The 27,990-nt window shown below is 55.5% G+C and overlaps 2 protein-coding genes and 1 long non-coding RNA gene across 8 annotated transcripts; 2 read left to right on the top strand and 1 right to left on the bottom strand.

Annotated features, from left to right (window-relative positions):
• The first annotated feature begins 968 nt into the window (after positions 1-968).
• On the top strand, positions 969-6,501 carry DLK2 (delta like non-canonical Notch ligand 2). Of its 4 annotated transcripts, none has more exons than XM_061398261.1 (6): positions 969-1,400; positions 2,249-2,379; positions 2,663-2,726; positions 4,024-4,154; positions 4,849-4,900; positions 5,579-6,501. In XM_061398261.1, the coding sequence occupies exons 2-6, from the start codon at positions 2,304-2,306 to the stop codon at positions 6,312-6,314; spliced, it is 1,059 nt and encodes a 352-aa protein (XP_061254245.1). In that variant the 5' UTR covers positions 969-1,400; positions 2,249-2,303; the 3' UTR covers positions 6,315-6,501. The 4 variants fall into 4 exon arrangements, with proteins under 4 accessions (XP_061254245.1, XP_061254244.1, XP_061254242.1 ...); XM_061398260.1 differs by having other exon boundaries at positions 979-1,410; positions 4,756-4,900; XM_061398258.1 differs by having other exon boundaries at positions 980-1,400; positions 4,756-4,900.
• On the bottom strand, positions 6,424-27,827 carry ABCC10 (ATP binding cassette subfamily C member 10). Of its 3 annotated transcripts, XM_061398255.1 has the most exons (22): positions 27,635-27,827; positions 27,214-27,385; positions 22,499-23,717; positions 21,022-21,249; positions 20,226-20,382; positions 19,889-19,998; positions 18,051-18,130; positions 17,135-17,306; positions 15,713-15,811; positions 15,103-15,292; positions 14,330-14,407; positions 13,968-14,162; positions 13,376-13,529; positions 13,007-13,196; positions 10,394-10,737; positions 9,908-10,077; positions 9,236-9,396; positions 8,734-8,987; positions 7,734-7,879; positions 7,542-7,639; positions 7,189-7,301; positions 6,424-6,864 (listed from the first exon to the last, which is right to left on the bottom strand). In XM_061398255.1, the coding sequence occupies exons 2-22, from the start codon at positions 27,372-27,374 to the stop codon at positions 6,711-6,713; spliced, it is 4,473 nt and encodes a 1,490-aa protein (XP_061254239.1). In that variant the 5' UTR covers positions 27,375-27,385; positions 27,635-27,827; the 3' UTR covers positions 6,424-6,710. The 3 variants fall into 3 exon arrangements, with proteins under 3 accessions (XP_061254239.1, XP_061254240.1, XP_061254241.1); XM_061398256.1 differs by lacking the exons at positions 6,424-6,864; positions 27,635-27,827 and adding an exon at positions 6,871-7,056 and having other exon boundaries at positions 27,214-27,626; XM_061398257.1 differs by lacking the exons at positions 6,424-6,864; positions 7,189-7,301; positions 27,635-27,827 and having other exon boundaries at positions 7,543-7,655; positions 27,214-27,626.
• On the top strand, positions 13,047-14,812 carry LOC133236307 (uncharacterized). Its single transcript, XR_009732832.1, has 2 exons — positions 13,047-13,135; positions 13,289-14,812. It is a non-coding gene; the product is annotated as an uncharacterized LOC133236307 (long non-coding RNA).
• Positions 27,828-27,990: the final 163 nt, after the last annotated feature.

Here is a 27,990-nt window from a genome sequence, read left to right as displayed (position 1 = left end):
ATTGAACTGGGGACAGGACAGTGAAAGTGCTGAATCCTAACCACTGGACCGCCAGGAAATTCCCCAAATTTTTACTTTATTCTAAAAGTTCTTTAATGTTATTGAATTTCATTTACAATAAGAAAAAGTTAAACATGCTCATTGTGGGAAAAAGAGAAATGTTGAAAAGCATCAGTAAGAAAAAATTACCTGTAATTCCATCATCTGGGGGAAAAAAATCACTGCCAACATTGAGACACATTCTGTTTCTTGCTTTTTTCCCTCCACCTAATCTATTCTTAGATTTTAAAAGTCTTTAGACTTCCCAAAGGTGACTTTCAATAGTCACATAGTGTGTTGGTATACCATAATTTGTTTACAATCATTTTGGACAGTATAGGTTGTTTGCAATTTTTCAGTAAAAAAAAAAAATAGTAAAACATATGGTCAGAGCTATGGCATTGTTCAACTCAAATTTAGAAAGCTCTAGAGGAAAGAAAGAGGTGATCAGCGTTTCGGGGAAGATGGCTAGGCAGATGGGGTGGGTGTGGCTACGTTCAATGAAGAATGCAAGAAAAATTAGTTCAGGGGCTCCGACCTGTGGGGGTTGTCTGTAGAAAGCTGCTCTGCACGGGTTAGGGACTACTTCTTACCACGAATTTAAGGATGGTGAAATCAAATCTTGATTTGAAGGACTAGAGGTGGGGACAGGTGGTCCTGATCTCTGCTCTCTTGCCTTGGGCAAACAAGAAACGGTTTCCCGTCCTTTCCCGGGACAGAGGTCTCTGAGCCATTAGCCTGGAGACACAGAGCTTCCTCACTCCCTCTACAAAACACTTAGTCTAGCTCTGGGTTTGGGCAGTCGACGATCAGCCTGAGGTCAAGAATGGAGGTGGTCCGGGATACAGCGGAGGGAACTTGGGGCGCACACAGAGCCGGGGGCGTTCCCAGTGCACGGAACCTTCCCAGAAGTGGTAGCGGAACGCAAAGAGATAGCAAAGACAGGCCTGGCGGGAGGAGGGATGGAGGGGTGGGTGAGTGGGCCACGCTAATACCTAGGCAGGGAGCGACCCTGGAAGGCTGTTGATGGCCACGAGGGGAGAAAGAAGCGGACGGCGGGGAGGAGGAGAGTAGCAGACAGATTAAGCAGGTGATGGAGGATTTACAAATGGAGGAGGCGTGGGCTGGTGACAGGAGGAGGGCCGGGAGCGTCGTGTGCCCTGAGCGTGCGCGAGATTTATCTGAGAGGCGTGATGGGCGGCGGACTGGGGAGAGCAGAGGTGGGGCGCGGGGTGAGCTGCTCGGGTCGCGAAGGCGGAGATGCGAGATGGAGAATAACGGCTGCGCACACTTGGCCGACCCTTTACAGTCGGCTCCCATTTAGCCTCCCGTAATTTCCTCCTTTCAGCGGAGAGGGCGAGGTTCGGAGAGGTCGGGTGACTGCGGCGGGCGGGGGCCCAGGGGAGCGCGAGGCCCCGAGGAAGGGGTGACCGCTGGGGGTGGGGGCGCCGGGCGCGGGCGGGTGGGGGGCGGGCCGGCGGCGGCAGCCTGGGAGCGGAGCGGGGAGGCGGGCTCCGCCGGCACACGCCGCCCCTGGCAGGCGGCCTGAGCGCGTGCGAGGAGCCGCCGCAGCCGCTCCGGGTCGCCTCGAGGCCCAGATTCCCCAGCGCTCGGCTCGCATGGCAGCCGCCTGGGCGCCCGGCCACGCAACCCGCTAGGGGCGGCCCGGCGCCCCGGTCTGGCCCTTCGGCGGAGTCCGTCGGATCCCGCCTCGCTCTGCGCCCCGAGGCGCGCAGTCTCCCAGCCCGAGGTGAGGACCGCGGGACGAGCCGGGCTGAGGGCGCGCTGGGTATCCGAGGCCCCGCGCCGCGGCCGAGCCCAGCGCGGCGGAGACTGGAGGGGGACGCGGGGAGTCAGAGGCGGGAGCAGAGACTGCGCGCCGCCGGGTCCCCGTGTCGCCTCTCGGCGGTACCCCAGTACCCCTCCGTCCCGACTGCGTTCCCAGCCCCGGCCCTTCCCGCGTCCTGACCTCGCTCGCGCTGTCCATCCTTCACCTCCTTCCCACGTAGCCGGCTCCGCGTTTCTGTCTCCAATCCCCTCGCCTGCTCACACCTTCCTCGCCCCCGCCCTTTCGCTGCACTACTCCCCCCACCCTTTTTCTCCCGTCTGGACGCCCCTCTCCCCCTCGGCTCCTGTCACTCGGAACCAAACCGAAATCCTTGCCGCTATCTCCACGTCCGGCCGTCTCTCAACCCATGCCATCCCACAGGTGTCCGCACGTCCGGCGATCCATCCGTCTGTCCGTCCCGGGGCCGGCGCTGACCATGCCCAAAGGCTGCCGCTGCCTACATCTCGTTTGCCTGTTGTGCATCCTGGGGGCACCCGTAAAGCCTGCCAGAGGTGAGCGCTCCCCCGGGGGGATGTGGTCGCGGCCCTGTCCGGCCGTCCCTCGCTCGCACGTTGACCTCTGCCGGCCAGAGATGGCACTGCAAGCCGCTCCGACCGCGGGCTTGGCAACACCCAGGACTTACTTCCCTTTGGAATGCGATTAGTCTCTATTCTACCTTGCCCCAGAGCTGGGCCCCTCCAGTTACCGGGACCCTGCGTCCTTTCCCTGGCCCGGCATCTCAGGCAGCCGAACCCTGACCCCCGGGCTCACCCCTCCCACATCAATCTCTTGCAGGCAATGACTGCAGCTCCCTCTGTGACCTGGCTCACGGCTGCTGCGCGCCTGACGGCTCTTGCAGGTACCTCTCCTTGGAGCACGGTGGTCCCAAACCTCTTGCTCCCCATTTCCCAGGCCTCCATACTCACAACCGAGTCAAGCCCCAAGCTTGACCCAGAACGTCTAAGGCCCTCCCCATCCCTTCAAAGCCGTGGCACACAACAGGGCATATGGGCAGCCCAGCACCGTGCCCAACCCTTCCCTCTTCCTCTTTGCCTTGCCTCTCCTTTGCGTCTTCTAACTACGGCTCCCCACTTTACTCTCCCAAGTCTGATCCAGGAACTCTAAAACTTTCCTCTTCAAGATACCAGGAGAAAGATCTGAAGCTTAAGGGAGAGTGGAGAGTGGGAGCCATGAGGCAAAAAGGAGGAGATAAAGATAAGACAGACGGAGAATTGGCTCAGCCTGGAAAAGAAAGGCTTTGCCAGGGTTGCTGGGGAGATGGACTTGTTCAAGGGGGTCTTTCTTTGATGAATTTAAGTAACTGACACACTGGGGTAGGGGTCGGGTAAATCCCGCAGCAGGAGGAAAGTGTGTCTGGATGTAAAAACATGAGCTGACAGGCAAGTTGCTGGAGGGGCTGGGGGTGTTGGGGACTCTCTGAAGCAGGCCTTGCCCTGCAATCAGCGTAGGAAGATGGTCCTGGTGACTTTTCAAGGTCACTCTTCTTTCGAAAATGTTTCTAAGCACCTCAGATATACCAGAAACAGTGCTAGGGGCACTTAACAGACATCATCTTAATGTCTTTTCTTTTTTAAAATGATTATTTTTGTTGTTGGCTGTGCAGGGTCTTCAGGCTGCACATGGACTTTCTCTAGTTGCCTCAAGTAGGGGCTACTCTTCATCACAGTCCTCAGGCTTCTCATTGAGGTGTCTTCTCTTGCTGGGGAGCACGGGCTCTAGGGTGCGTGGGCTCAGTTTGCGGCATATGGGCTTAGTTGCTCCTCATCCTGTGGGATCTTCCTGGGCCAGGGATTGAACCTGTGTCCCCTTCATTGGCAGGTGGATTAACCAATGGACCACCAGGGAAGTCCCTCATCTTCATTTCTTCCTCAACCCACCCCTGCCAGGTGTCACCCCAGGTTACAGATGAGAAAACTGAGGCTTGGAAAGGATAGACAGACTGCACAACCAGAACGGCAACGCTGGTGCCTGGTGGCGTGGTGACCCGGCACAGCTCTCTATCCACCCAGGATAGGCCTGCTTTCCCTTAGGGGCTGTCCTGTTTGTCTCCTGTTTCCTGGAAACTCTGAGCTTGCCTCCTCCCTGTCTTCACCTCCTTCCACCCAGAGCCCTGACCCTGTGCTTCCCCCCGTCAGGTGTGACCCAGGCTGGGAGGGGCTGCACTGTGAGCGCTGTGTGAGAATGCCTGGCTGCCAGCACGGTACCTGTCACCAGCCCTGGCAGTGCATCTGTCACACTGGCTGGGCAGGCAAGTTCTGTGACAAAGGTAGGGGAGTAGAGAGGGCAGCTGTTGGACTGGGGGCCCCACGTGTCTTGGGAGGAACATCCATCCTTATTTATTGAGTGCCTCTTGTGTCTGGCTCAAACCCTCAAATATGTAGTATTTTATATACAGTCCATGGAAATCTCCAGGCCAGAATACTGGAGTGGGTAGCCTTTCCCTTCTCCACAGGATCTTCCCAACCCAGGAATCGAACCCGGGTCTCCCACATTGCAGGCGGATTCTTTACCAGCTGAGCCACAAGGGAAGCCTGTAGTATTTTATAGTTGTAGACTTTATACCTATCTGTTATCTGAACTGGTTCTCAACACAACCCTCTGTGGTAGGTAAGACACCTGCAGGAAACTGTTCTCATATCACAGATGAGGCAACTGAGATCCACAAATGAGATACAACTCACCCAAAGGCAAGTTGAGACACTGACAGGGCTAGGACCAGGCGCCTCCTGACTCCAAATGCAGTGTTGTTTTCCGCCCAGGTTGGGACTGTGTATGAGCCACCCCCACAGAGCTCTGGGTGGGGCCTGGGCAGGTCTGGGTGCCACGTGCGAGGGGCTGTCCCAGAGCCCTCCTGGTCTCCTCTGCAGATGAACACATCTGTACCACGCAGTCCCCCTGCCGGAACGGAGGCCAGTGCGTGTATGACGGGGGCGGTGAGTACCACTGTGTGTGCCCACCAGGCTTCCACGGGCGTGATTGTGAGCGCAAGGCCGGACCCTGTGAGCAGGCAGGGTGAGTGCTGGCCCCCTGGTTAGGTGAGAATCTGGCGACAGAGGAGAAAGGACTGTGGAGGGGGGTGGCGGGGCAGTGTTAGGACTGAGGGTCTAAAGTCCCACATGGGGACACTCGAGGATAAAACCCCAGTCTGCCAGAGTATCCCAAGGGCTTCTCAGCTTTTTTGACACCATCTGAACCATTTCTCCAACGACAAAAATTGACAGGGGCTGGAGGTGTAACACATCACTGCGTGACTTCCCTGGTTGGGGAGGCTGTGGGCCTAGGACCCCCCTCATCCTCCCAGGAAAGCTGGCGTGCAGCCCCTGAAGTTGTCCCACACGGCAGACTAGGCCTCATGGTGAATGAGGAGACAGCCTGTGGGGCTGGATTTGTCCTCATTCCCGCCTCGGGTCTAAGGGTCTAAGAGGACACAAACAGTACACTCGCCTTGGTCTTGACTCTGGGTCAGGCCCTCTGCTACCTGCTTGACCTCGATCATCTCATTTAACCCTCACAACCTGGGAAGCCAGGTACTGCTCTGACCCCATTTTTAAAGGAGGCATTTGAGGCTCAGAGAGACTGGCTCGAGGGGACAGAGCTAGAGAGGGGTGGTGGGAGCAGGGATCCGGATGTCGACCTGGTCTACCCTGCAGGTGGCAGTTGATAAAACACCCTCCCTGCCTCCCCCACCAGCTCCCCGTGCCGGAACGGTGGGCAGTGCCAGGACGACCAGGGCTTTGCCCTCAACTTCACCTGCCGCTGCCTGGCGGGCTTCATGGGTGCCCGCTGCGAGGTGAATGTGGATGACTGTCTGATGCGGCCCTGTGCTAACGGCGCCACGTGCCTGGACGGCATCAACCGCTTCTCCTGCCTCTGCCCCGAGGGCTTCACCGGGCGCTTCTGCACCATCAACCTGGATGACTGTGCCAGCCGCCCCTGCCAGAGAGGGGCCCGCTGTCGGGACCGGGTCCACGACTTTGACTGTCTCTGCCCCAGCGGCTATGGTGGCAAGACTTGTGAGCTAGTCTTACCGGTCCCGGGTCCTGCCGCCACAGCGGACAGCCCCCCAGGGCCCACCTTGGCTGTGCTTGTACCTGCCACGGGGCCCATCCCTCACAGCGCGGGCGCCGGGCTGCTGCGCATCTCCGTGAAGGAGGTGGTGCGGCGACAGGAGGCCGGGCTGGGCGAGCCCAGCCTGGTGGCCGTGGTGGTGTTTGGGGCCGTCACTGCCGCCCTGGTCCTGTCCACGGTGTTGCTGACCCTGAGGGCCTGGCGCCGGGGCTTCTGTCCCCCTGGACCCTGCTGCTACCCTGCCCCACACTACGCCCCAGCACGCCAGGACCAGGAGTGTCAGGTTAGCATGCTGCCCGCGGGGCTCCCTCTGCCGCCTGACCTGCCCCCCGAGCCTGGGAAGACCACCGCTCTGTGACAGAAGTGGGAGCTTTCTGGGCCCCTCCTTCACCTCCTAGGGCGCTTGGACTGGAGTGGCCCTTTCTCGCCACTCCTCAGCTGGGGTACACACACTGAGGGACCTCAGCCTCATGCCACAAATATTATTTTTTTAATACACAGAATGTAAAAATGGGAATTTTATCAAATAAAACAATGGACGTGTATGTGGGCTCCTTTGCCAGAAAAAGTCTGCCTGGAGTCCCAGATGCCAGAGCGCCAGAGCAGAGGCCTGCCTCTAGGGAAGCCACGGGACTCTGTCTGCACAAGGAGTGGCTTGTGAAGAGGAGCCCAGGGCGCCCTTTCCTCTCTGTGGAGGAGGGGGAGAGGTAGAGACATGGAGGAGTGTAAACCATCGGCAGTGGGGGCCGGGCCCTCACGGGGAGGAGCGCACTCCCCGCGGGCTGCTCTGCAACAGCTGCTGGAACAGCGAGTGGGGCTGAGTGCACAGGGCGGCAGGGGAGCCCAGCTCCGCCACCCTCCCTGCATGCAGCACCAGCACCCGGTCGGAGTTCAGGATCGTGTTGAGCCTGCACGGGAGGGAGTGGTCAATGCAGGGATGGAAGACAGCACCCTACAGAAGGCTGACCTCCTTTTCCTCCTCTTCCCCCCTGCACAGCGCCCCCCTGCCCCACAGGCTTCAGCCCCCGGGGAGGGCTCTGTGCTAGGGGAGGGGCTGCATGTTCCCTGAGACCGAGCACTCCAAGGAGCCTGGTGGAAGCCTAGAGAATGAGGAACTGAGAGTCACAGGGGTTGGAATTTCCGGAGCCCTGACTCCCGGGGTCCCTGAAAGGAAGCTGGGCTCTGGGTCCATGACACCCCTGATTTAGATTCTCACTCTGGATGCCACACACCTGTGGGCGATGGTCAGCACTGTCTTGTTGGCAAACCGTTTGCTGATGGTTTGCTGGAGTAGCTGGTCTGTCTTCTGGTCCACGCTTGCTGTGGCCTCGTCAATGCACAAGATCTGGAGTGTGTGGGGAGGGTTAGGGAGGAGAGTGGAGAAGAGGGTTAGCCGAGGCTGCTACCCAAGCCTCCAGCCCCCACCTCCTGGTCTGGCCCAGGCCAGCCCACGGCTCCCCACCTCCAGCTCTAAAAGGAAAATGAATTTGGTCCTTTGAGACCTCTCCTTAGTCTACTTCCTCAGCCCTCACCTGTCCCCTGCCTTCTTCCTGGCCCTCTCAAATGGCCCTCCTTCTTGTCTTACCTTAGCATCTGTGAGGAGAGCCCTGGCCAGACACAGCAGCTGCCTCTGCCCCAGAGATAAGCGCCGGCCCCCCTCGCCCAGCTCACCATCCAGACCACCTGTGAAGCACAGCATCTTTACCCCAGGGTTCCAAGCCTCCTCCAGCCCCTCTCTGCTCACTCCTCCCACCACCACGAAGGACAGGACACTCACCCATAGACTCGATCGCCTCACTCAGGTGGCACTGCTCCAGTGCCTGCCATAGGGCCCCATCCTCATACAGACCCCGGGGGTCCAGGTTTTCCCGCACGGTCCCGCTGAACAAAAAGGGCTCCTGCGGGATGATCGCCAGCTGGGATCTGGGGGGACAGGGGTTGAGACTTGAGATGTGACCACTTCTGCTCCCAGCACAGGTCTCAGTTATAGGTCCAGCCCTTCAGGAGAGCGTGGGGTAAGACTTGATTAAAACCCCCATCCTGCTCCCTGCTTGGTCAGGCATGAACCTAGGATTGTGCTGGTGCTACGAGGAACACCAAGGAAACCAAAGGCCTGAGGGGCAAAAACAGAACAAGCATAAGCCAAACTGTGTGGCACTGATGCCAGTGTCGTGGGACAGGAGTGGATGGCAAGGAACGGCCAGAGAGTGTGACTGGGTAGGGCACGCGTCCAGCTTGAAAGCAGGCCTCAAATCGGGTCCTGAGGAGCTCTCTGGTCAAGCCATAAGGGGAGGCCGGCACAGGTTAGGAGAGAAGGGCCAGGGCCTGGGGTCAGTAATTGCTTGAGGATAGTGCTTCCCCCTACCTTTTCCCATGTCATGGAACTAAGAGAAAATGATAAGAGTAATGTGGTCGGGGGGATGTTTGGCTCCAGATAAGGCCACTTGTGGCCAGGGGCTACTGGCCCAGGTCACCAGCTGTCCCAAGCCCCAGGGCACGGCACCTGGGAGGCTCTGATTCAGGAGATAGTGACCAGTGGTCTAAAGTGGAAGGCATCGTGTGCTGGAAGTCCAAGCTGAAGCTGGGAAGGTGAAAGCCTTAAGGCCGCAGCTTTGAATCCAGGCCTGAGTGCAGGGAGCTCACTATTCTAGCCTGCTTGTCCCACCCTCTGTCTCACCACCTGATCCACCCTGGCTGCTGTGTTTATATAAAGCCTTCCTGGCTGGGCCTTCCTCTCCCTGCCAGTGGCCGTGTCCCCTCTTCTCACTCCCCCACACCTGAGCTCGGCCAGCTCCAGCTGGCTGGTGTCCATGCCGTCCAGAAGCACTCGCCCAGAACTGGGCTCTAGCAGCCGGAAAAGCACCAACAACAGGGAAGACTTGCCGGAGCCCGTGCGGCCCACGATGCCCAGCTTCTCTCCAGGCTGCACGCGGAAGGACACCCCATCCAGGGCGTTGGGCAGCCCTGGCCGGTACACCAGCACCACATCCTGGAACTCCACACTCCCCTGGCTCAGCCAGCTGATGTCCAGCTGGTAGGGTCCGTGCATGGGAGAGGGCGGGAGATGGGTGAGACGGGGGGAAAGGGTGGAGGGACAGGTTGGAGAGTGGAAGGGAGGGACGGATGGTGTGAGAGGAGAGGTGGGAGTTAGGAGGGATGGGGGATGGGCATGTAGAATGGGGAGATCACAAGGGACACTACAGTGGAGAAAAGTTGGTGAGGGGCACAAGGAGAGGAACTGGGGGGCCTTCAGGGTGCCAGCACCCAGGCTGGGGCTACCTGTGGCCGCTGGCCCCGGGGCTCCTGGGGCAGGTCACAGGAGTACTCCTCCAGCCGCTCGACACTCACCAGCATGGCTTCTGTCTGTGTGAAGCTGCTCACTAACCCTGAGAGTAGGCCCGTCAGGGACAGGGCATAGGACAGCGACAGGCCCACCAGTCCTGGGGGAGGGGACAGAGGACAGAGCGCTAGGGGAGGCCTGGACACTGGGGTGCGTGTAGGGAGGGGGTGGGCAGAATGGGCGAACCCTGAGCTGTGGACCGTGGGCATGTGAAGGAAGCTAGCACTGAAGCAAGAAGATGCAGGAGCCAGGCCAGGCCCACGGGAGGCTGGATGCAAGGCAGTGGGTGGGCCTGGAGAGGCTGCGCAGGGGGACGGGAGAAGGCAGGTGGACTGGGGTGGGGTACTAGGTGCTGAGGATGGGGCGAGCAGGCACGGGTGGTGATCAGAAGACCTGTTTAGCCCCAGATCCACCACCACCCGGCAAGGGACTCCTCGAGACTCAGCGTCCCCAACTCTGAAATGGGGGTCTTGAGAATGACAACATATCCTCACAGGGAACCCTGGTCAAGAGGTGAAAATCCTTGGCAGTAAAGGGAGATGTCATGGTAGTCGAGGGGGATGAGGAATAACAGGCTTCTGAGGTGAGACCGCAGGGCCCTGGGGTGGCACCTGGGTTGGCGAGGCCCTGCTGGTGCTGCACCAGAGCGATGCCCGCGATGGCGCTGACTACTGCGGCCCCCATGAGCTGCAGCCGGATGTCCAACCACTGCATCGTGGCACTGGCAGCAAACTGGCACCTCTGGTTGAGCTCCAGGAGTCTCTGGTTCTCCTCCTCAAACCTGAAGGAGGCCATGCTGTGGCTGCATTGGCCCGCCCAGACTTCCTCCCTGCAGGACACCCCCTCCTTGGCGCTGACCCGCACGCCCACAGGCCTTGCCTCAGGGCTATGGAGGAACCAGTGCACTCTTTCACGGGGGCCTTCTTGGCCTCACTAACCTGTTTTTTCCGTTTCCTTCCTCTCTCCCCTAGTGCCATCACCCACCTTTCTCTTCTCAGGAGACCTGAGATCCACCACCACCCCACCCCAACTTCACCCCCTCTGACCATCCCAGCATCTCACGCCTGTGGCTCTGGCTGGAAGAGGCACTCACACACCTGTAGGTGGCCCCGGCGGCCCGGAGCACAGGGAGGCCGGCCAAGGTGTCGGCCAGGTGGGTGTAGAGGGGAGACAGGCTGAGGCTGCCCAGGCGCCGCAGCTCCCGCGAGGAGGCCCTGTAGTGGCTCTGCACGCGATAGTAGATGATGCTCAGAGGCGGCAGCAGCAGCAGCAGCCAGGGCAGGCTGAAGCCCAGCACAGCCAGGAGCCCCAGCAGGCCTGCCGCGTTGGCCAGCAGGATGTTGAGGATGAAGGGCAGGCTGTCATCTGCACAGGCCACGTCAGAGGAGAAGCGGTTGAGGACCCGGCCCGTGGGCGTGGAATCGAAGAAAGTCACTGGAGCCTGGGAGAAGAGATGTGATTGGGCCAGGGTAGGACAAGGCAGAAAAGCCTCGGAGGCCACGCCCAGGGAAGGTGGGCTGGGGGGAGAGGCCCAAGGTAGAGAACAGGAAAGCAGTAAAGTGTTCCCAGAGTTCAGGGCACTGAGGAGGGGCTGGAAGAGCTTAGAACAATACCCCAGGGTGGGCATGATAGAGGCTGTCTGTCCCTCTGGCTGGTGGGGACCCTGAGGCTGTCTGTCCCTCTGGCTGGTGTCCCAGGCTGGCCACCCCCTACCTCTGTGCTGCTGCTGCTAAGTCGCTTCAGTTGTGTCCGACTCTGTGCAACCCCACAGACAGCCTCTTACCAGGCTCCTCTGTCCCTGGGATTCTCCAGGCAAGAATACTAGAGTGGGTTACCATTTCCTTCTCCAATGCATGAAAGTGAAAAGTGAAACTGAAGTCACTCAGTCGTGTCCAATTCTTAGCAACCTCATGGACTGCAGCCTACCAGGCTCCTTCGTCCATGGGATTTTCCAGGCAAGAGGACTGGAGTCGGGTGTCATTGCCTTCTCCACCTCTGTGCTACACATGCCTACTCCGCTTTCGAGGGCAGGGAGCTAATCCCATTCCAGAAGATGGAGACTTCAGGCCATGAGTACGATTTCGAGGTCAGGAAGAACACCCTGACTGCCCATGGCTGGACAGAGTGGTGAGGACAGCGGTCAAGTCAATGCTGTCTCATGGCAAGGGCTCAGGCTTTGGAGTCAGACTGCTCCTTGATTCCAGCCCTGCTGCTTACCAGATGTGAGACCCCGCCAAGGGGGTTTCCTCTCCTCAAGGCCCCCATCCCTCATCTCCAAAAGGGGGACGGTAATGGAACCACACATCCTGGAGCTGACTGCACAGGCAGTCAGAGGCTCAGGGGAGTCTGCCTTTCATGGAGCAGGGGCTCAGGAGCTATTTAGACTACTCATTACTGGGAGGTGCCGTCTCAAAGACAATCCTTTTCCTTTCCCTGCCTTCCCTGTCTCCCAACTCTCTGCCTTTACTGGGAGAACAGTCCTATCTTAAGGCAAGGAACTAGGTCAAAGGGACTTGCGAATGTCACCCCTAATGTCAGCTTATGATAAAATCAATTCCTTCACAGCCTGAAGATGTGGGCAGACAGTGGGCAGCTGCTCCCTGAGAAGCAAGGGAAAGACCCACACAGTCCTGGGTTCATGGCCACAGGACTCGCTTGCCCACGTCACAGGACTAGCTTGCCCAGGTCACATACACCCTCAGAGCCTGTTTCCTCATCTGTAGAAAGGGGATAACAGTATTCATTTCACAGGGTTATAAGGAGGCCCTAATAAGATACCAGACAAAAAAGAGCTTTGCAATAATAACAACATGGTTAATAATAATAATTGCTAATTGAGCACTCAGTATATGCCAGGCACTATGCTAAGTACTTTCCATGTACTGATGAATCCTCATAATGTACTATAGAGCAAGCAACAGACAATATACACACACAGCAACAGGCATGGATCTTAAAATGAGCTCTAAATAAAAACTGTAAGAAAAGAATGTCATTTATAAAACTGTTGCTGCTGCTGCTAAGTCGCTTCAGTCGTGTCCGACTCTGTGCAACCCCATAGATGGCAGCCCACCAGGCTCCTCTGTCCCTGGGATTCCCCAGGCAAGAACACTGGAGTGGGTTGCCATTCCTTCTCCAATGAATGAAAGTGAAAAGTGAAAGTGAAGCCTCCCAGTCGTGTCTGACTCTTCGCGACCCCATGGACTGCAGCCCTCCAGGCTCCTCTGCCCATGGGATTTTCCAGGCATTTATAAAACTACCTGGGCACAAAATATAGCCATTTTGTAAAAAGGCAAACAAAAAGATACATACTAAACATACCTCACAAGGTTGTTTATCAAGGAAAGGAGGGGAAATGGAAACAAGGTTTGCAGATAAAAAGAGATGGATCAATAAATAAAATGCAAAAGGGACCTCACGTGAACTAAGGGTGGTTAACTCAGTCCTCTGAGCTTGAAGTTCAACTGGAAGTGACTCAGGAAGAGTCTCTTCTCCTCATGTTACAGAGGAGAAAGCCATAGGCTTAAGTAACTGGGTTTGAACCCAGCAGCTGCTCTGCTCTCGTCTCTTCAGGTCTCAAGGTGTCAAGTGCTGCACCCATCTGAGAGGAGATGATTTCTCCTGAGGACTGGGGGATGGGATGGGCCCCCCGATGGAGCCAGGTACTGGGAGGGCCCCCTGAGGCCACCTCCACCCTCTTATCACCTCACCATGAGGACTCGACCCAGGAGGCGGCGATGCAGGGTGGCGGCCGCTTGGAGGGTGCCTGCCGCGAAGAGCACGGCCCGGAGAAGGGTGCAGAGAGAGTTGACACCAGCGATGGTCGCGTACACAGTGAGGTAGAAACGGAGGTCTGAGGAGCCATTGGGGGCAGCTTTGGGCAGTGGGAACACTGAGGTGCTGGGTGGTGGGGAGGGGGCTGTGGGTAACCAAAAGTGGGGCCACTCAGGGTTCCCTTCCCTGCCCCCACGCCACCTCTCCCCACCTTCCAGAAGACACAGGCCCTGTAACGCCAGCCCCCAGCTCACTCCCTGCCCAGGAACCAATGAGAGCCCCAGACCTGGGGCCCAGCCACTCACCAGAGGCTCCCGGGGGAGAAGAGGAGCAGCTGGGCGGACAGCGGCCCCATGGAGCCCAGCCTGGTGGGGGCCAGCGCCTCCTGGGAGCTATTCTTGGCTGCCTTCAGCTCAGAGATCCAGTGGGAGAGCCACCAGTCGGCTGCGTTCCTGGTGGCTGGGGGATGGGAGAGAGAAAGCTGCCGGACAGACTCACCTTCCTCGTTCCATTCAGACACCCTGTTCTGCCCTCGACTCTGGTTTCTACCCTCCTTGGCCCCCAGCCCTCCCGACCTTGCCACCACCGTGTCCTCACTAGTGCACGCGTCTTTCCTGGGCCCATCACCCTTCGGCTCTGGGGAGAGCGTGATCTTGAATCTGCAGAATGGGAAGTCAGCCTTGCGGGCAGGTCAGAAGATGGCTACGGAGCCCACCCTCCCTGCCCCTCGCCAATCACCGGGACTCTCAGAATTAGGGATGTGCCTCTGGTCCCAGCTGCTGCCCACGCCTGGTGAGCCTCTGGGCTTTGTCACGATTAGCACAAGGTGAGGGGAGTGACAGGGACCTAGGCAACAGGGCTGGTAGGGGAATGAAGGCCTGCAGAGATGACTCCTACCTTGCATGAGGAACAGAGAGAAGAGGATGGCAAGAGCCATGCCCCAGCCCACGGCCCTCCAGTACGCGCGGTACACATGGAAGGCCACGGCGCCCTCCTTCTTGCTTTCCTCCTGTCGCAGCTGGCCAGACGCGCTCTCCTCCACCTCCAGCCCCTCCTTTGTCTTCTTTGGGTTCTCCATGGACGAGGCTGTGGCTGCGAGGATCGGAGAGGTGGCGGGTTGTGTGGGGGTGGGAAATTCAGCTTATAGGATGATAGCCGAAAACCTCAGTGTTTTCAAGGGCAGGCAAGCTTCCTAGAAACCTGTCTCCACAAGCGTGGTGGGGAAGAGCAGACTCTTTCCTCTCACCCCCAGACCATACCTCGGTCAGACTCTTGTCCATCCTCAGCCCAGGCTCTGGGGGCAGCTTGTACCAATGGCAGGATCTCAGAGGGAGGCCCTGGAAGGCAGCAGGAGAGATTAGGAGGGGTCTACGTGTTTCTAAACCTGTCAGCCAGTCTACCTTCCATGCTCTTTGGAACCCCTACCTGACCTCCCCTAGCAGGCCTCTGCCCTGGACCCCCAGACCCTGAGCAGAACCATCAAGTTCGGCCCTCCCTCTGTGTCTGGATCAGCAGAGACAGAAAAGGTCCACCCCTGGGAGGACAGTTATGGCCACCTGTGAGCACCCAGTCCTCTCACTACCGCTGGGCTTTCTCCTCATACTTCCTGCAACTCCTAACACTGCCGGAGCTTCATTTCCTCCTGCTTCTATCTAGTGAACCTGCAGATGGTCACGTCCCTCTGGATAATAACCCATCAGAGTTTCCGTGTATCTGTTTTTAAATAAAATGACTATTCTAAACCTGACTCTCTCTTCTCTGAGGACATCAGACTGCCCTCAGAGATCCTGGGCCTCTAGGTTTCCCCAAGCCCCCAGTCCCAGATCCATGGCCCCTTTCCCTCCTCTCTCTGTCCTTCACACCAGTTCTGTGATGGCAGGAGAGGGCCTCCCGTCAGACAGAAGGATGAGGGGGACCCAGGACACACATGGGGCGGGTGGCTGAGTCTCCCCTTGGTGATCCATCTGTCGCACCCTGGCAGGTGGCTCCCTCACTCAGCCCGGCTCCCGCCCGGCCTGGTGGCCCACGTTACCGGCCCGGACGAGGCGCCCGGCCTCCAGCAGCAGCACCATGTCAGCCCGCTCCAGGTACTCGGTGCGGTGGGTGCACAGCAGCCGCGTGGTGTGGCTCAGCGCTCCCAGGATGCACCTGTGCAGCAGGTGGGTGGCCACGTCTGCATCCACGGCGGCCAGAGGGTCGTCGAGGAGGTATAGCTCCTTTTCCTGGGGAGGGGGGTGGGGACACCTTGGGCACCAGGTCCTCTGGCCAGAACCCAGACCTCTCCAAGCATGTGATCTTGAGGCCGTCAGGCAGGAGGGTTGAGGGGAACTCTGGGGGCTACCCCTAAAGCAGTAAAGAAGGAAGTGAGACCAGTGGGTGGATTTGCCTCCAGTAAAGTGAGGCCAAATGCTCAACTGTGCTGGGTTCTAGTGCCTCAGGCCACATAATGCTTTCCAAAGGGTCTTTAATGCTGCCTTGAATCAGCAAAAGGAGGATGGGATGGCCAAAGGACCAATACCTTAGCAGCATGGAGGAGGGAGGGAAGAAACCGGATGCTGATGGAAATATCTCCACACCACCCCCCAACCCCCCAGCCAAGCTTCAGAGTCCTGAGGCTCCAGACACCTCTGTCTTCAACTTACCTGGTAGACAGCACGAGCCAGGGCAATGCGGGCCCGCTGTCCCCCGCTGAGGGTCACGCCTTTCTCCCCCACCTCCGTCTGGTCCCCAGCAGGCAGGATCTGACAGGACAGGCCTCCCAGTGTTGGTCAGTGAGCTCCCAGTACCTTCTGCCCCATTTCCCATCCCTCCATTGGGAAGAAATGGCGGGGGTGAGAGAGCCAGGGAGTTTGAGGAGACTGAACTTAACTTTGGGGTGTCGGAGCCAGAGGGGGCAAACCTCAACTCCAGCAACACCAAGCATTTGTTGGACACTTTCTATTTTTCTATTTTGGCCATCCCTTGTGGCATGAGAGATCTTAGTTCCCCAACCAGGGATCAAACCTGTGTCTCCTGCAGTAGAAGCACAGAGCCTTGAACACTGGACGGCCAGGGAACCCCCTGTTGAACACGTTCTATGTGCTGAGCAGTTTACATGCATCCTCTCACCCAACCCCACAGCAACCTTATGATGTTGATACTATCTCATTTCACAGGTAAGACCAAAGCTCAGGGTACATACGCTGTCCAAGGTCATTCCATAGCAAGTAAAGGGCAGGACACGAATGCAGATTCTTAACCACACGCACTACCCTGACTACAGGTAGTCACACTCACTACCCTGCCTTTTTCACAGGCAAGGATGAAGATGGGCAAATTCAAAGTGAAACTTCCCTAGGCTTTTAGAGGAGGAAGGTACCTGAACCTCCCTGTGGCCTGGGGAGTGGTCTCCTTTGCTAAGGGGTCCTCATGCCAGAGGAAACACTTGTGGTCCACCAGACAGTGGCTTCCCTGAGGGAAAAGCTTTGTGATTCACCTCTTAGTGCTCAGAGCAGTTCCCTGCACCCAGGAGACATGCGAGAAATGTCTCCGAGGTAGAAGCAAATGAGAAGTGGACAGAGGATGTCCCACGGTCAGTCAAAGGTCTTCCTTTCCAGGGATGTTCCACATCTACCTGGACAGGGTGGTGCTGACTACAGTCCTGCCGGGGAAAAGTCAGGGGACAAAGCTGGACTCTCATTCCCCCTAAATTCAGCATTCTGGATGTAGGGATTCTAGGGCCTTGCCAGACTTCTCTAGAATGACCTTGACTCTTCCAGGAGGAGGTGGGGGAAGGCCTCTTGAATCAGAACCATTAGCCAGATCTACAGAGAGCTAAACCTCATGGGAAACCCACCCATAGTCTCAGAGACCCTCAGAGTTCCCCCGGCTGCTGTGTGGAGCACCTGGTCACCAGCCCCCACCCTTGCCAGGTGCTGCGCAGACGTGGGACACTCTGCGAGGACCATAGCCTGGTGGCCAGTCCTGGGTAAATGACTCCTGAGCACAAGCAACCCCTTCCCAGAGAAGCAAGTCTCTGACCTGCGGTGTCAGGGACATGGGGAAGCGGGTGGCCAGGCACTCACACTGAGGTCCTCATCGAGGGCGCAGGCCTCCAGCACTTCCTTGTACAGCTGGGCGTCAAACGTCTTCCCAAAGAGAATGTTGTCTCGGATGGTGGCAAACTGGATCCAGGGTTCCTGGGTGGCCAGGCCGAAGCCTTTGGACAGCCCCCATACTGCCACCTGCCCTCGGAGCCTGCAGAGACCAAGGCCAGCAGTGTGGGGGGCCGGCTCCCTGCTGGTCCCCTCCCGGCCCAGCCCCTGCCTCTCAGAAGCCTCTCCTGATGGCTGTCTTTTGCACGGGGGCCCCCTTCACGTCACATGACTCTCTGGATTGGCAGCCACTGAGATCAAGGGGTCCTGAGGAGGCTGGAGGCCCCCTGTGGACCGGTAGGGCAGAAATTGCTCTTTGACTGCAGTCAAAGAGCTGTCAAGGTCAAGGTGCTCAGAAAAGAGTGTGGCCAGCGCCCTGCACGCGTTCACTCTCACAGTGAAACAAGTAGGCCCTCGCTCACTCCTGTTCCTCTCTGGACCCCTTCCTACACACTCTCTGAGAGCAGCTGATGTAAGGTGTTTCCATTTATTCCTTCACTCACTGTTACAGTACTTCTAACACTCTGCAGTGATGGTTATGCTGCTGCTGCTGCTAAGTCACTTCAGTCGTGTCTGACTGTGCAACCCCATAGACAGCAGCCCACCAGGCTTCTCCGTCCCTGGGATTCTCCAGGCAAGAACACTGGAGTGGGTTGCCATTGCCTTCTCCAGTGATGGTTATGAGAACCTACTCTCGACTGCCTTTCCCTTTCCAGACTGGAAACTCTCCCAAGAAAGGGACCAGGTCTTGCTCATCTGGGCATCTCTGGCCCCTAAAACGTAGCAGGGGCCAGGGAGGCGCTGGCAAAGGGCAGAACTAAGGACGGGGGTGCCAGCACTTGCTTACCTGTGCAGCTCCCCGGTGATGGCAGCCAGCAGCGAGCTCTTCCCGCAGCCCACCTTCCCCACGATGCCCACCAGCATTCCCTGCGAGGAAGCCACATGCATGAGTGTCAGGCCTCCGTCCAGAGGTCCTGGGCTGCCAGTCACCGCATGGAGGCTTCTCTCTAGGCCCCAGTTAAGCCTGAGGGGAAAGATTTCCCCGGCCCACAGACTGAGGTGTGCCTCAGTGATTGATGCGATGCTGGCCCCAGGGGAGCAGGGTGTTTTATTCTCCACTCAGAGAAGCATCAGTTTCACTGTGTGAAGAGCCTCTGGAGAGGAACAGTGTGCCAGAGAGATGGGAGGAAAATTGCCCTTGAACTTTCCAGGAAAGCACTGAGACAGGCAACTCAGGATGGGTACAGGGGAAGGAAGCACTGCAGGCTTTGGGGCCTGCATAATGGGCTGGCTAAGCCCACCTGCAGCCAGACTTCTAAAGGCTCAGGGCAAAAAGCAATGTTTACACAGATGCCCATTTCTGTGACCTGCAGTTTAAAATTTTCTGTGCTCCCTTCCTTGCTTGGCTGTAACATACATTCATGGAGCTATCCGTGTGTATGTCTGTATGTTCAGTCATCTCCCCCTCTTTGGGATCCCATGGACTGTAGCCTGCCAGGCTTCTTTGTCAGTGGGATTTCCCAGGCAAGAATACTGGAGTGGGTTCACAAAGGAAAAAATTCCTTCTCTAGAAAAAAGGCGGGATCCTAGCAGCTGTCTGTGGTGCCCCACCCTGGCAGCCAGGGTGAGCCTGTCTTTGAGTGGCTACCAGACCAATCTGAGACCTATCCCTGGGAACCCCCCTCCTTCTGTCCAGGGCCTGTAAGTGGAAGGGCTCTCTGCAGGTCTACTTCTGTTTGGGGGAGAGCAGATCCACAGAGAGGGAAGGAGGCAGATCTAGAAGGAGCGAACAGAAGGACCAGCTTGGCAAGTCGAGGCCTGGCTCCGAGCTGCTGCCGAGATCTGTCCAGGCGCTTGACTGTGGATTTTGCAATTCATCTCTATATCCATCTTACTAATTCTTGTTGGCTTAAGCTAGCTCCAGCGGGTTTCTATGACTTAAGTCCAAAAAAGCCCCAACTGACACGTTAGTAAAATTCCTTTGAAAAATTCCAGCCTTGTCTTGCCTGAACTAAGACGAAAAACAAAACATGTAGCCCAAGCCAGAAATGTGAGCCAAATGTGGTTGAGGCGGTTCAGGAACCGCTGGAGAACACCGGGTTGAGCTGTGGGGCAAAGGGTTGGACACAGGTCAGGGGAGAGTGAAAACTTAGGACTTGGTGAGCAGGAGTTGCCGTCTTGCCAGGAACGTTCTTACAAGTGCTCCTTTGACGATGTGTGCCCCGGTGTGAGTCACAGGGTGTGATGCCTTTTCACCAGCCTAAACAGAGGATTATCTAAACCATTTGCAACATCCTTCTGAGAAGGGGCTGCTGGGGCTCCCCAGCCTGGGGAAGATGCTGGACAAGTTATGGGGTCTGTTCTGAACTCGACAGCCCCTGCAGGACAGAGAGAGATAAATGCAATTGCTGGTCTGGACTAGGTGGACATGAGCGGTCTGGTGACCAGGGATGGATGTGACAGCTCTGAAGCAGCTAAGTGTTAGAAAAATGACATCCTGAGATAAAAATCTCATCACCTCTCCAATTCAAGCCTGCCCACCAAAACCTCTCTGGTCTTCCCCTTGGTAATAAGAGCCACAGGGGGGGGGGCTGCTATGACTGGCTCTGTCCTTGTCTATCGGTCACTGAGCTTCCCTGTCTTTCTTTAGTCTGGAGACTCTCCTAGGGTGTTTGACCAACGAACCTTTTTCACTTCGAGGTGACTGATGAAGGTCTCCTGGCTGGTTCCAACTGGGTCCCAGGAGAACAGAGCTTCGTGTAGCTCCAGGGCTGTAGATGGCTCTGTTGGGGGATCTGTACAAGGAAGAAGCCACTTACCTTGGGCTTCTAGTCCACAACCTACCTGCCCAGGGATAGTTTGGCCTCAGTCTTGGTCTGAGGATTCACCCCGGGGAAATGACCACCTGCCCCACCTAGACTCTTCTCCTCTGGCTTCTCTTGGCAGCATCTGTGTACCGCAACTGAGGGGCTACAGATCTCTGCTCCCCTGTGCCAGGTTCTGCCCACTAGCTTCCCATTACCTGGGCTGTAGTAGGCCTGGGGGTCATGGTTGGGAAGGTCGAGGAAACGCTGGATCCGATCCAGGGACACTTTGGCCTCAAGGAGGCCATTGATCACCCAAGGGAAGTTGTTGAGGGGAAGAATGAGCATGCGCACCAATGCCAGGGCGGTGAACACCTAAGTGGGGTCAGAGGTGGGGGGCGGAGGGGTTGAAGCATCACCTAAAGCTTAGGAATTATCTGAAGGCCTGCTCTATAGGTGGCCCTGCAAACAGGTCTGTGGAGGGGAGAACAGGCAGCAACAGAACTGAGGGCTTAGCTGGCTGATATTTGGGTTATAGATGGTAGAGGTGGCCACTCCAAGAATATCAGAAATCCCAGATATCCTCCAGGGACCCAGGTCACTCCCTGATAAACACACATGCCCAACTCACGCTCATGAGACCTTCTCAGAATTTCTAAGGGGCAACATCTCCTGGCTAGACCCAGCATTCGATCCATCCTGCACAGGATCATGAGTTTTTCCCCCAGGGCCATCAGAATGAGGCTAAGGGGACCTAACCAGAAGTTGGGGAGGAAGAGGTGGGGAAAAGAAGTAATTCCTTCGCAGAGGGAAGGGTCATATATCCGAGGCCCCAGATGAAAGGTCCCTTCAGAGAACTTTCCTTCAGTAGGGGAAGAAGGCAGACAGGGACCCTCCACTCCTCCTTCCCAGCAGCACGAGGGCCCTGGCCCACCCCCCACTGCATTGCAGTCTCTCTGCTGCTGCTTCCGTCTCACATCTCCCTGCAGCCATCCCCCCATTTCTGGTCCTCACCTTGGTGGCAGTGAGCTGGTGCCCCATGAGGACATAGGTGATAAAGATGACAATGGAGATGACGACCGGCAGGGCAGCCCAGAGGTACACACAGGCTGCATCCAGGTACTTGATGACCCGGAGTCGCCCCAGCTCTCGAGCTCGGCAGGCCTCCACGCGGGTCCCCAGCGCCTGCTCCCACCCGAAGAACTTGATGACACGCATGCCACTCAGCAGCTCTGTCACGAGCTAGGGACAGGGACAAGAGAGCAGTGAGAAGTGGAGATGCTGCTCACGTGCGTTCTCCTCTGCCCAGCCTCCCCCAGGCTCCTGGCACGGGATGTCAAGGACTTGGAGCTCCCCTATGCCCCAGCTGGGGGCAGGCTGGAGCTGGAATCCCCCACCTTCTTAGAAGATGAAGTGGTGGAAAGTACAGGGGCAGTGGGGGGAGGTCACCACACTGGGGTAAAAGCACTCCATCCATTAGATGAGGGACAAAGAACCATTCCCAAAGCCAGAAGATGTGGGTTTCAGGGGCTGATCAACAGCTTGGGTAGAGGAACCATTTCTGTAGAAGTACACACCACAGCCCAGGGTTGGGCAGGCTGATAGACCCAAGTAAGATAGGCAAGGGCCAGAGAAGCTCCTTGGATCCTAACATTCAAACATCTCCAGACTGCAAGCCAGGGAGGCACTGGGAGCCTTCCAAGGAGGCCCTAGAGACTGGTCAGTAGCTGTCATGGGTAGGGGAAAAGACCATGCCATACCAGCTATCAGGGACACCCCCTCACCATTAGCACTTGGAGCTATGCCAGTGAGGGATGGACAACTATGCTATATGGACCCAAAGCCCATCATCCCCTCTGAAAAGGTACCACAATCACTGTACATTCCAGAACTGACTCAGCCAGACCCTCACACCTAGAGTTGGCCCAGGCAGGGGAGACAGCTGCTCCTTTCCCCATAGCCCATCCCGAAGAGGCAGCTGGGGTTCTCCTAGGCCTCCACATGCGGCTATGAGGCACTCCATACCTGAGATGAGGAGGAGGCTGGAGACTTGGATCCTGGCTCTAACACTAAAATCCCATTTGGGCCCAGACAGCTCAGTTCCCACCTCTCTCAGGGTTGCAATTAGGGCTGCAGAAGCTAATACTATATTACTAACAGGCCACATTAACTTAGTGTTTACTTTGTAACTGGCACTGTGATGAGCAGCATCTTGCACAATCCTCCCAACTGTGCTATGAGGCAAGCTATGATTACCCTCATTTCACAGATGAGGAAACGGGAGTCTCAACGAGGTGAAGTGACTTGTCTGATGTGATTGAACTAGTAAGTGGTAGAATCAGGATGTGAACCCCATCTGTCTTTCTCTAGTCTGAGCTCCTAACTTTTAGAGCACACACTCACTCTCTCAGGTACTGTGCATGGGAGACCTGGGCACCAGAAGGCTGGGTGGGGTCTCTGGATGGCTGAGGGACCCCAGGCAGCCCCTCACCTTAACTCGTGCGTCTTTGTGCTGTAGCATCTCCTGGTTGCTGGCCATGATGCGGGTGGCAATCACTTTGTTGACGGGTACCAGCAGCAGCGCCAGGATCAGACCACCCACGAAGGCCACACCCACCTGCTGGTGCAGCAGATAGAGGGTGATGGCCAGTTGCAGGGGCAGGCCCCAGGCCTCATGAAAGCTCCCAGCAAAGTTGAGCAGCCGCTCAGAGTCAGTGCCTAGTAAGTTCAGGACCTCCCCGGCAGGAGGGCGTCTGGGCCCCAGTTGTAAAGCCTTTCGGTACAGGATGTTCAGCACAGCACCCCGTGCCTGAAGAGCCACCTTCCGAACCTCATACCCATACTGATTCTGCAGCACAGCTCCCAGAACAGCTCCTCCGGTAAGCCCCAGGGCATATAGCAGGCCGTGGCTTAGTGGCTCTCGCCCCTCCTCCAGGAAGCCCACCAGGAGGGACAGCAACAAGGGCCCTGAGAACCCCAGCATGGTCCCCACCAACTTGAGCAGCCCAAGAGCCAGGTAGCAGTGCCCAAAGGCCCCATGCAGGGTCCTCCACAGCCGGGCCCCCTCCTGCCATTGCGCCTGGAAGACACGGGCTAGGTAGGTTGGGTGCAGCCTGTGGGGGAGGCGGCAAGTGTCCTGGGGCTGCCGGAGCTCTCCCCGGGCCCCGCGGGCCAGCAACGGTGCCAGCCAGGCGTAGGAAAAGCGGGACAGCCAGCTCTCCCCATCTTCAGCCACCTCGGGCTCCTGGCCCTCAGAGAGGAGGGGCTCATGGGCCCAGGGTTCCCGTGGCTGCCCAGGGACTGCCCAGCCCAGTCCATAGGCCAAGAGAGCAGCCAGCTGCAGGATGAGGAGACACAGGCGGGAGAGGGGCCCTGCGAGAAGTGGAGGCAGGAGTGTGCCTCGCTGGCAGTGCCACAGCAGGGTCAGCACCAGGGCCGGGGCTGGCAGGAAGGCAGCCAGAGCCAAGGCCAGGGGCCCCCGGGAGTGGCTATATGGGGTATGAACCAACACCCACAGGGCCAGGCTGTGGCTGATCCAGGCCATAGCCGCCACGCCCCCTGCCAGCACCTCGAGCCCTGTGGGCCCTGGGCCTGCCCCTGGTGGCAAAATGACTGGAAGCAGGTCGAGCAGTGGAAAGACGGCGAGCAGGACAGAGGCTGTGAGTCGGAGGCGCCAGCCGGGACTGCAGCGTGGAGTGTAATCTGGATACCTGGGGACAAAGGGGGGAAAGAGAAAAGAAGGCACATCACAGCTGACTTAGGGCCCAGAGAGACCTCCAGCAACTCACTCACGGAGGGAATCAATTCCCTTTCCTGCCTTGTATACCTTATTTTCATCCCATTTTATCCTGGAACTCATGGTCTTTTCTCCCAGGAAATCTTCCTGGATTAATCTAATCCATTTTCTCATTTCTCTACCATTTCTGATCATTCTTTCACCACAGAAATAAAAACAGTTCTGAGTTAAGGTTGTACTGAACATGAAGACCCTAATTATAAAACAAACAAATAAAACACACACACACACCTCACCTCAACCTAAATTTCCTACAGATAACCTCTAAGGGGTGAGTTTTCACTTTTACAAAAGTATCTACTCAAAAGAGCCCTTTTGCAGCCATGAAATTAAAAGACGCTTGCTCCTTGGAAGAAAAACTATGACAAACCTAGACAACGTATAAAAAAGCAGAGATATCACTTTGCTCACAAAGGTCTGTCTAGTCAAAGCTATGGTTTTTCCAGTAGTCATGTATGGATGTGAGAGTTGGACTGTGAAGAAAGCTGAGTGCCGAAGAATTGATGCTTTTGAACTGCGGTGTTGGAAAAGACTCTTGAGAGTCCCTTGGACAAGAAGGGGATCAAACCAGTCCATCCTAAGGAAATCAGTCCTGAATATTCATTGGAAGGACTGATGCTGATGCTGAAGCTCTAATACTTTGGCCACCTGATGCGAAGAGCCGACTCACTGGAAAAGACCCTGATGCTGGGAAAGACTGAAGGCAGGAGGAGAAGGGGATGACAGAGGATGAGATGGTTGGATGGCATCACCGACTTGATGGACGTGAGTTTGAGCAAGCTCCAGGAGTTGGTGATGGACAGGGAAGCCTGGCATGCTGCAGTCCATGGGTCGCAAACAGTCAGACATGACTGAGCAACTCAACTTAACTGAAAAAGAGCCCTTAAATTCACCTGAAGCACTATTAGATGAATAAAAATTTGACTTACACACAGCCTCTATACTCTATTAGTATAGCTTAAACTTGCTGAAGCCTCAGGATATTCCACTCTCTGTCTCTCTAATGGTTGTAGAAAATGGTGTGGATCATTTTTACAGCTCCATTAGCTGAAGAAAAACATCTTTTGAGTTTTGTCTGTATCTTCTTGGTTTGCAAAAAATGTTTTTAATAAACAAAAGAGTGAACTATTTGCATTAAAAAACACTCTGTTGTTGGCAGGGCTGGGTGACTGAAAATTTTAATTGTAGAGTGAAATGTTTGGAGTTTCCTTTAAAAAGTCCAGTGATCACAGTTATACAAAAGGGTTTATATTTGAGTAAAAGTCAATCTTTCATAATTCTATTTCTTAAGATGCGGGGACAGAATAAGAAACATTGTGAGCCCTTGGAGGCTGGTACACTGGCTCCAAGCCTGGTCATTAACCAGGTTTATGAACATGGGCAAGCCGCTTCTCTGCATCTCATTTTTTTTTTTTTTTTTGAAAACAAATGTTAATTTTATTATATTGGAATTAAATCTTTTCCTGGGAAAAATTCACTTTCCACCGTAGCTACAGAATCACATTCTCTATCTTGGACAAATAAATGATACTTTTTCTGCTTTGAAGAGAAGTCTGCCCTTTCATGCATTCCCACAGTTTCTGTGTCTCTTTTCTCCATAATTCTGCATCCCAGCCTGTATGCTATCAATCAGTTCATTAACACAGAAACATACATGCTTGTAATCAAAATTATTTTTAGTGAACTTGATTTTCCAGTTCTTTATGTATCCCATTCAGTGATACTCTTAATAATTAATGGTTATAGAAAATATCAACTTTATATTTAAAGGAATTGTAAAGAATCTTCAAAATATGAGGAAAAAGAATTTCATGAACTCGTGTCTACTTACTGAAAAATATGTTTAAGGATCAGGGAAAAAAAGATGTGTTCTAAAAATTTCTCTGCCTTTTAAGAACCAATATCTAGTAAAGAAAAGAGATGTTCATTGGTATGTACAGCATGAGACAAAGAGTACAAAATGCTTTATTAGGTGATATCTTAAGTAATATATCTTAAGTATGGGATCTTCTAAAAAAAGTGAAAATTAGAAATACCATAGGATCCAGCTATTCCAATTCTAGGTATTTTTCCTAAGAAAATAAGAACGGTAATTTAAAAAGACATAGATACCTCTATGTTCCCTGCAGCATTATTTAAAAAGCCAAGCCAAGATATAGAAGAGCCATAAATGTCCATCAACAGATGAATGGATAAAGAAGATGTAGTACATACACTCAATGGAAGGCTGCTGCTGCTGCTGCTAAGTCGCTTCAGTCGTGTCCGACTCTGTGGGATCCCATAGACGGCAGCCCACCAGGCTCCCCCATCCATGGGATTCTCCAGGCAAGAACACTGGAGTGGGTTGCCATTTCCTTCTCCATGCATCTCATTTTTCTCATCAGCACAGTGAGCAGTAAGGAGTCTGGACCCAAAGCCCTCTGAGATTCTTTTCTGTCTGAGATTCTGGATCTCTCTTACCCATTTGAGCAACTTGCAAAGAGTCTGTTAGGTGAAGTGAGATAAACATAATTTCTATGGATTACATATTGGTCTTTCTTGCCTTTTCCTTACACCGTGAGTTCTGAAGGGACTATGCCCATTTTAAAAAGATACTTGTCTCAGCACAGTCGGTCTCCCTCTGTGCCATCTCCAGACTTTTGTCTCTGCATAAGGGACAAATCAGGATTCCTCCAAGACCAAGCAGATCTGAAGCTACCCAAGGAAGGGATTCGCCATCCCTGTAACTCATCTTAAGTAAGGACGCATTTGTCCGTTGGACTAGACAAGTTAGACTTTCCTCCTGCCTTAATCAGTAGCCAGAGTGAGATTAATTTTACCATATCCAGCTATACAGGAACTAAGCACAAAATCAAGGTGAGTTCAGCACCTGCATCTTATAGCCCCAAATGGAGGAAGGATTAAGGTTCTAATTTTGCTCTTCTCTTCTACCTACCACTTCCTCTCCAGATGAGTACCTATGCTTTTCTTGGCCTAGAAACACTGAAGTTTCCTAGATGGCAGGGGTGAGAAACTGGTCTAACAACTTCAGCACACATTAACCTTTTTGGCTTAAAAACACTGTTCACCCACTTTCGTCTCCAATTCGTGACAACTGTGGTTGGGCATCTGACAATCTACAAAAGTGATAATTGCTACCATGCATTGGGCCTTTAAAAATGTGCCAGACTCTGCACTATATACTTAAATGCATTATCTAATTTAAGTTTCTTAACAGTGCTATGAGGCGCAGGGAAAACAGGTTAACTTGCCCTCAAACAGACACAATGCTGCAAAGTGGTAATGCCCACATTTTATTCTCCTTTTTCCCTAGAGATCTCACTATTTCGGTTACACTTCCGCGGAGACGTGGGTTTCGAGTGAAGTCTGCAGGCACATACGGACAGATGTCTGCACCTGTCTCTACTCACCTCGGGTGGCCCCAGTGGCAAGCACTGAGCACGGCCAGGAGCGCGTGGGGCAGGGCGCTGAGCACCAGCTGTGTGAAGCAGTGGCCGGTGGTGTCCCCCTCCCACACCGGGAGCGGCTGCAACGCGCTGGTGCCGCACAACCGGGCCAGGAACCTCTCCATCGAGGCCTCACCTGCGGGGAGAGCAGAGGGTGGAGGGAGGGAAGGTCCCTTCCAGAAGGAGGGAAATCCGCGTTCCCAAGGACCCAGCTCAGGCTGGGAACCTGCACCCGAGGGGGCGGGACGCCGACCAGGAAGCGGGGTGGAGCCAGAGTGACAGCGCGACCCCTGACTGACCTCGCCGCCTCCAACCCCGCCCACGAACCCCCGGGACCTTCCCTTGCTTCAGTCTGGAATCTGGACTCCGGCAGTTCTTGCGTTACCTCAGCGGTAGAAAGCGAGTTGCTTTGGCTCCCAGAAGCTGGCGGCTTTCTGTACTGGTCCGCTAGCGGGGTTCCGCTTTTCACCACTCCTTGTGTCCCCATCCCCAGAGATCCGGAACCTTTAACTTGAGAAAGCTGTTTTCCACCGGATCCTGAAATCCCGAACACTGGTGGAAGCGAAAGAGCCTGCGGCCGACGTGGGACCCTGTCCAGGCTCGCTTGGCACCCCCTAGAGGCGGGATGACCTTCCAAAGTGCGCACCGACCTTCCCATTCTCAGGGCTTCTGTGCGCGTGCGCCCCACTTTCTGTGGTGTTCTCTGTAACGAGGCGCACTGATGCAGGTCTCACGGTTATA

The sequence above is a fragment of the Bos javanicus genome, chromosome 23 (genome assembly GCF_032452875.1).
Source record: "Bos javanicus breed banteng chromosome 23, ARS-OSU_banteng_1.0, whole genome shotgun sequence".
In the NCBI taxonomy this organism is placed as follows: Eukaryota; Metazoa; Chordata; class Mammalia; order Artiodactyla; family Bovidae; genus Bos; species Bos javanicus.
This window is presented reverse-complemented; position numbering and strand designations above follow the sequence as displayed.

Coding starts and splice junctions, on each gene's coding strand:
- DLK2 (XM_061398260.1), top strand. CDS start 2,304: ATGCCCAAAGGCTGCCGCTGCCTACATCTCGTTTGCCTGTTGTGCATC. Junction 2,727..4,023: donor GCGCCTGACGGCTCTTGCAG/GTACCTCTCCTT, acceptor TCCCCCCGTCAG/GTGTGACCCAGGCTGGGAGG. Junction 4,901..5,578: donor GGACCCTGTGAGCAGGCAGG/GTGAGTGCTGGC, acceptor CTCCCCCACCAG/CTCCCCGTGCCGGAACGGTG.
- ABCC10 (XM_061398255.1), bottom strand. CDS start 27,374: ATGGAGAGGTTCCTGGCCCGGTTGTGCGGCACCAGCGCGTTGCAGCCG. Junction 13,197..13,375: donor TTCTCCCCCGGGAGCCTCTG/GTGAGTGGCTGG, acceptor CCCACCACCCAG/CACCTCAGTGTTCCCACTGC. Junction 6,865..7,188: donor GTGCTGACCATCGCCCACAG/GTGTGTGGCATC, acceptor CCTCCCGTGCAG/GCTCAACACGATCCTGAACT.